This window comes from Diprion similis, chromosome 10 (genome assembly GCF_021155765.1).
Source record: "Diprion similis isolate iyDipSimi1 chromosome 10, iyDipSimi1.1, whole genome shotgun sequence".
NCBI classification, from domain to species: Eukaryota; Metazoa; Arthropoda; class Insecta; order Hymenoptera; family Diprionidae; genus Diprion; species Diprion similis.
This window is the reverse complement of record NC_060114.1, coordinates 5,271,126-5,278,965: the sequence shown is the minus strand read 5'-3', so window position 1 is coordinate 5,278,965 and position 7,840 is coordinate 5,271,126. Positions and strand designations below refer to the sequence as shown.

Sequence of the window (7,840 nt, the reverse complement as noted above, 5' to 3'; positions counted from 1 at the left end):
AATTCTCTCCTTCGCTGGACTCTTTATTTCCTATAATTATATCAACGATATTAATTAACTCGAATCTTATGTCACACATTAATATCAATAATGATGATATTAATAATATGAGCTGCAGGAACTGTAAATACCGTGGATACATAGTTCTCTATTCTCATATTATACGTATGAGGTAACGATAATAATAATAATAGTAATAATAATGATAATAATGATAATATTGATAATATTGACAATGATAATAATAATAATAATAATAAGAATAATAATAATGATAATAATGATAATAATGATAATAATAATAATAATAATTGCACTCCAAGCTAAGAAAAAAGCTTGCAGCCTTCGCAAGGCGTCTTTTTTAATTTTATTTTGTATGTTTGTTCATTTATGCATTTTTTCGTTTGTTTAATTTTTTTTGACTAGATTTCATGAGATTCTTAAGTTCACGACTTTGACACAAGAAAATTTCGCATCGTTTACTGCTAACGCGTGTCAAAGCCCAAATTCCCACCCAGAAGAACAGCTCAGCTCGAAATTCAAGCGTCGTTCAAGCTGGATTTCATTTCGAATTTTCAATTCTTAGCCCAACTTTCAGTCCAGATTAATTCAATAAGTGGCTTCTGATTTTCAAAACAAACCATATCAGGTACACAAATTTTCAAATACAACTTGCGTCAATTTTTTTTTTTTTTTTTTTTTTTTCATACGAAATGACGTATCATTTCAAAAAATTCTTGGGGTTCCGTACTTTGAATACAATTTAAGATTAAAAAAAAAATAAAAAACAAAACAAAAAAACAAATCGGATCCTTTTTATGAATAGATTTTTTTTTCTCTTGCAAGTATATTCGATTGAACAATATTTTATATGAAATTGATCGATAGTAAAAATAAAATCAATTTTTTCACAGCATACGAATAAACAAAAAAAATACATTTGTGATAGAAGAAGGATCAGTAATCATTCGAGAATGAAATTCAAGCTAGTTTTGAACAGTCCAAAAGTTAAGTGTAAACCAATCGTTATTTATTCGGTTACAATGATCGTTTCGAAATTTTTTCGCCATTATTTTCGTATGACGTTAACGTTGAAACAAATTTTTTTTATTCTTCAAGGCGAGCATTTTGAGCTGACGATCGTTTTTTCGTACAATATATACCGGGAAACGAAAATATGCTTTGATTAGATACACACGAGAGTAAAAAAAAAAAAAAATGAAAATGAAAAAAAAAAAAAAAAAATGACGGAAAAAAGAAAAAATGAAGGTAGAATAATAACAACAAAATAATCGGGAAAAGAAAGTAATGATTTCGATCGATAATCATGAGTGCGAAGACCTCGCGATGTGCAGAAAGAACGAAACTTTGTCGACGCACTCGTGTCCGCACATGTTGCAAGTGTATGGATTCTTGTACCCATGATATCCCATGTGCATCGTGTACATAACGACGTTGCCAAAGGCGATTTCGCAGTACTGGCAATTGTAGTCCGCAGCAGCGCCACCGGAAGTGATTTCCTGACTAACCTTCGCTTGCTGAGCGTCGGGGGTCAATGCTCGGAGCTGATCGGTCGCAGGATTCGAAGTGGAGTCGGAAGTCTCGTCATCCGACTCCTGAGCGAGCATCAATTTGTCCAATTTAAAGGCCTTTCCCTTGCGCCTGCTGGTTCCTCCGCTTTTGACGTTTGAATTTGTCTTAGAATTCCGTTCAATTTCCGGTTTGCTAAGATCCAGAGGACTCGGTTCCGCCGGAGACTCGGGGTCCTTTGGATTCCCGACGGAAAAATCGCTCGGTGAGATCAACATCGCGTCCCTCTGAGCTCCGAAATCGTCGTTCTTCTCCCGGGAAAATAGATCGAAGGATTTTAACTCCTCCAGTTTCCGGATCTCGTTTTTGTTGTCGTGTATCTGCTGGAGGAAGTTGACCGGCAGATTAACAGCGGAGAAAAACTGCCCGTAATTCATCTGCCGCATTCCAATCTGCACCTGCTGATGATGATGATCAATGGCGAATGGATTTCCCTGAATCTGTGCTGAGATGACGCCGGCCATTTTGTTCCCCGAATCGTCAGGCGTCTTTGGGGTCTTCTGCTTCGGTCCGCGTCTGGTCCCGTAGATGTCGATGATGGGCAACGGGTTCGGAGAACCGTCTGGGTTCAGAACCATTGCTGGTTTGTGGGAGTACTTTCTCAGGTGGAGCTTCAACGAGTGACAGTATTTGGTGGCGTATGAACACTCGGCGCATCGATACTGATAGACGTTCGAGTGGGACTTGAGATGACTGTTAAGCATCGACTTGTTGACACAGGAATACGGGCACTTGTCGCACTTGAACGGCTTCGAGCCAAAATGGTTCCTCAGGTGGTACTCGAGGTGGTGTTTGTACTCCGTTACGAAGGGACACTTCGGGCAGGTCAGCAACTTCTCAGCCTTTATGTGGCCCCTGCTGTGCTCCCAGAATTCGAGCTTCGTTATCGCCACGAAGTTACACTGCTTACATCTGAACGTCTTCACCTTGCCTTGGCAGTTTACTCGCGGCACTCGCAAGCCTGGTTCATCCGTCTCGTCGAACTCCTGCTCGGACCGCTCACCCTGACTTGGAGAACCTCGCGCTCCGTCCTCGGACAATGAACTCACGTGCGCGTAAGACGAATTCGAAAAGTCCGGCGTGTCGAATTTTGATGAAGAATGGGCCGTCAAGTGATCGTTGAACTGCAATCTGAAAGGGATTTAAGAGGTCGTGAGAACCATGTTTTTTTAGCTACTTTGAGTCACTTTGTTGTATACAATCTATCATACGAGGGGTTAGCAACTATTTACTATTCCTATACCAACACTTGAATTCAAGATTGTTTTCACCGTGATTTCAAACATTCCAGGGATTTCGAAGGATTTTTTAGACTTTTAGGGATTTTGTTTCCAAGTACTTGGAGATTTTCAAAGCCTTGATTTTTCATTATTTATTTTTATTTTTGTTTTCAAAGATTCAAATATTTTGGATGATCAAACAATCCAATTGGCTTTGATAACTTATTGTAAGATGTTAAATAAGAATTTCAAAAGACTTGGAAAGTTTGAATCGGATTTCAGGGATTGCATAGGGTTCCAAAAATTTCGCAAGTATCATGTGATTTCAAAGATTTTAGTCAATTTTAATGGATTTCAAAAGATTTCAAAGAACTGTAGAGATATGATGTGATTCAGAGACTTCAGAACTTTTTGGAAGTCTACGGGATTTTATTGAATTTCAGAGATTGACGCGAGTTCAAGGATTTTAGAAATTTTTAAAGATTTCAAAAGATTTCCTAGAATGTTTGAGAGTTTGAATAATTTCACAAAAGTATGAGGTTAAAGTCATTCTTTTTCGAAACAAATACTTTTCTCAGTAAAATTAGTAGAATAATGTGAGACGAAAATGGTGTAGAAAACTAAAAATCATTTTAATCGCCACATAAAAATAGCCTCATATCCTTCTGGGTAGTGTTTACTCATTTGCGATACAAATACTTCGTGTTTGATAAGAAAAGGTCAGGTTCCGTACGGCACTTGGTCCACTGGATAATGAAAAATAAAGAAGGTCAACAAAAATATGGACTTGCTGAATGAGGTAAAACAAACAAGAATCTCCATTTGCCGCATCTTTATGGAAATCAATTACAGAGATCAATTATTTTCCTGTATATTACTAAAATATCATTACCAGAGCAAGGAATTCACTAGAATAAACATCCAATTATTTTAAAATATAAACAATCGATTCCGAAAGCCAAAAATTTTCCGCGCATCACATTGACCGGGCAAAAAAGTTTGTTCGCTTAAATAATGGTCAGAATTTTCGTGGTCTACAAAGAATTGCTCATACTGGAACCACAATGCTAGTTTACAACGTAAAATTACTGAATCAATGCATTGAACAAGACTCGTCAAGCCTGATCCTGACCGGACTAAAGCTGGCCATAAAACACGTTTAAAGCTTTGAGTCCGCGTCATATTTGAAGAGGTCGTTTTACCCACAAATTATAATCTAACCACCACAGAGTATAAAGGTTCGTAATTTAGTTATGTCCTTTACTAAACAACACTGCAGACAACGTACCTGCTCATAAAAGCAAAGTATTTTTTCCGGGTGTGACGAAACAAAAATAAAAAAATAAAAAAATAATCGAAACCCAACATTTTTTAACTCCGAGTTTGAAATTTTTCCTCATAATTTGTTGCGCAAGCGATACATCTTTTTTTACACTGCGATGCATGATTATCTATAATAATCTTCCTACCATACTAACCTAAAAATGAAGATCGTTTTACGTCTAGCTAATAATCTGTAATAATGACGTCATAAACTAACCTATGAGCAGTGCTGAAGGGGCAAATCGGGCACTGCATAATGGCTGCCTCGTCGTGGTCGGGTTTCATGGTGCTGGACACCATGTCGAGGGGTTGGTCAGCCTGCGCGAAGCTGTTGTTCCGTTGGCTGATGTCGTCGACGTAGGCCGCGGACAATTTCGGCGACCTCGCGCCGTTGGCGTGGGGAAATCCAACGGGCGAAGCGCAAGATTTGAATATTCTCTGGGGGCTGTATTCGTACTGCGTCGCGTTCGAGTCCTGTGACGTCGCACTTCCAGGTGACAGGCTTCCGTTCGCCGTTGAAGACGAACGTCGACTCCTTGGGGACACCGAGTTGCTCGTGTAGTGACCCGGCGACACCCCGGAGTCATTGTTTTTGTCCTCCTGCGGCTCCTCCTTCTGAAAATCGAGGTTATTCAGAGTTATTTTTGTCCTTATTAAAAGTCAATTTCATCTTTAATTCGAGTTATTTTTATTCGTATTATGTTCATTGCTGTCCAGGATTTATTTTCATTCTCATTTGGGGTTATTTTCATCGTTATTCAAGGTTATTATTTATTCTCGTTCGAGGCTCACATCGCCTTGTTGTCCTCAATATTTCTACTTCCTATATCACAAGCTTGAAGTTTGTAACTTAATCGTAACGATGTATTTTTTGTAAAAAATTTCTGATTTAGGAACATCAGCATTGTCCAAAATTCACTAGAAGGAATGTCAGAACAGTGGAACGGGAGAGGAACAAATGGAACAGAATCGGAATGTGGAACACGAAAGAAACAATCGAATGCGCGGATAGGAGAAAAAAGATGGCGTAAGGATGCGACGTATTTAGGCAATATGTGGCCTATTAAGCCTTGTTTATACTTAATAGCGATTACATTGAACTTGTATTTTGCGAACTTAACTTACTTGAACTTATTCTCTAGTTGCTAACATTTTTTTTCATATGTTCCGATAATCTAACGTTACTACGCTTGGCCTCGTGCCGTTTCACCGAATTCGCACGCCACTTAGTGGATTTTACACTGCATACCTCTGACGAAATAAAAGCATTTTCCTACATCTGCATCCATTCTGCGTCTGCATATTGGAATTTTCATAGAAAGTTTATCATCCTTGACGGATAATAAATTTTAATTTTTCGTAATTTCAAAGAATGTAATACAATCAGCTATAAGTGAGGTTAAAAGATTTTTATAAAATGTATAGCAAAAAATCTGATTCAATTCACGTGTGTTTAGTGAAACTTTGTTTAGTGAATTCCTTGAGCGATACAATTGCTGGCTTTCCGTTGTTTATTCTCTTTTTCCATTTTTTGCTGTCAGCTAATCAGGGACCCAGCGACCTTCGGTTGCCCAGGGCAGTTATTGTAGAAAAGTTTTTATTTACCAAGATTGCGAGCCCAGCAATGAGTCATTTGAAATGTAAATATTTTTCACGTTATACTTTACTGAAATAAAGCTTATGTACACCACCCTTGTCCTTACGTATATGTATACTATCTGTCTATACATATATGTATGTATGTATACCAATCGCACACACACACAATGCAAATACAATACCTTTACTTTCGTTACAATATATAAGAACATGGAAAAAACCTAACTGCGAGATTAAGAAACGAGGTTTATGAAACGGAAAGCCGCCATTGCCAATTGTCTTCGTTGTTATTTGAATTCGAACGTTGGACTTTGGTACACCGTGTAACTAAAATATTCCAAAATTAAAATTCGAAAATTCACGTCAATATTTGGTACATTTTTCATGATTTGGAATATCTTTAGAGTTTTTTACGGTACGATTGTTTCCATACTCATATTTTGTTAGATTTCTGTGAAATTTCAAGGTCCATTCTAGCTGCGATTTAATCACAACGGTTCAAATATTGTTTAGTAACCAATAACGTGTTGAAAAAACAAAAATGTTGTAACTTTAGAAGCTAATCTAAAGCTTTAATATGAAAAAATTTAAGTATGAAATCTAATTTTACGAAAGAATTTCTCATTTCTCCAATAAACTCACAAATAAGGTTACAGTAGTTAGATGATCGGAGAAAAACTGATTTTTCGCAGTGTTTAAATACTTTTTCATGTGAAAGGAATTTTTTTTTTTTGAATCAGAGGTAAATCGATTTGGTATTGAACTGACTCATCGCAGACGTAAAATTCACGATTCCAAAACGACCACGGAATAGAAAAATGGAAAACATCAGCGAATCTTAACCTCGCAACTATACTTCCGTTTTCCGTCAAGTAAAAAATTTGCGAATATCGTAGCAGAAAACATTCAGCATTCGCCAATAAAAGAAAGATATATTTTCGTAAAGTTGAATTTTGTAACGACGTTAACGTATAAACAATTTGATTTCTGAGAAACATCGGCGCTTCGGACCTTTCAGTCTTGTTTAAAATTCCATAAACTAATGTTTTAGAAATTCAACTCTCTCATAATTATTCAATATCGAAATGAAACATTGGAAACAGATATTTTAGATTGCACATCTAATTTTCTACTCATGCTCACACCGAGGGAAATTCTTATATTGTGCTTACTATACATTCGTAAACAATCTGCATTTTTTTTACCATAACCGAAAAAGATTCTAGCAAGCTAGACAAACAGATTTACTATCTCAATAGTTAGAAAATCTAGTATACTAATTACTAAAGTAATACTAAATAGTTACTAGCGCCACATTTTCCTTCAACTAAAATCAATACTTGCAGACCTCTCGAATCGTAACAATATCAATGTAATTAGAAATACTCCGAAGCAACTATTATATGCAACAAATAAGATTTTAATTCAAGTATTGAGTTCGTTTAAAAGGCAAACTAACCTACCACAACATACTGCACGCTTAATCTTCTTCCGTATTTATCTATATCTAATAACAATAGTGATAAAAATTCTACTTGCGCGAAAATAAAGATTGCAGAAAGAAGGAAAAAAGGAAAAAAGATAAAAAGCACGAGTGTATCGATTGCACTGATCGCGAGTTTCGTTCGGGAAAAAAGGGGAAACTCAGTGATGGCGGAGCTCGGCAAATGACGAATTTTGCTAGAGAGAGGCTGGGCTCTCCTCCACGTCGCGGGGTTTGATGAGGGGGATGATGCAGGGGCGTCTCGGGGGTTACTCACCACGATTTTGTCGCTGATATTCCAGGCGGGCGTGGCTGGCGAATGCTGGGACTCGACGTTTATCTGCTGCTGATCCATCGGAGGAGCCGTGACCGGATCTTCCGTGGTCCAGTTACCTCTCATCTTGTACACCGATGCGGTCACCGCTGGGTGAAAATAAACAAAAAAAAATTCTCGTTCAAAATTGTGAAAGAAGAAAGGATTTCTGTACAGAGAAAAAAAAAATTCTTATGGCGACTTAATCTGCAACTGAGCATTAGTTGACTTTAGTGATGTTTAGTTACAGAAAAAACTTCGATAATGTCAACTAAATCTGTATCAATACAGGCCCCTGAATGTGAAATTTAG

At 37.3% G+C, this 7,840-nt stretch overlaps 1 protein-coding gene across 1 annotated transcript; it reads right to left on the bottom strand.

The window, feature by feature from the left end:
• Nucleotides 1-976: 976 nt before the first annotated feature.
• On the bottom strand, nt 977-7,615 carry LOC124410944 (protein hunchback). Its single transcript, XM_046889694.1, has 3 exons — nt 7,493-7,615; nt 4,351-4,748; nt 977-2,721 (listed from the first exon to the last, which is right to left on the bottom strand). Exons 1-3 carry the CDS (start codon nt 7,613-7,615, stop codon nt 1,326-1,328), a joined length of 1,917 nt encoding a protein of 638 aa, XP_046745650.1. The 3' UTR covers nt 977-1,325.
• Between the last annotated feature and the right edge of the window lie 225 nt (nt 7,616-7,840).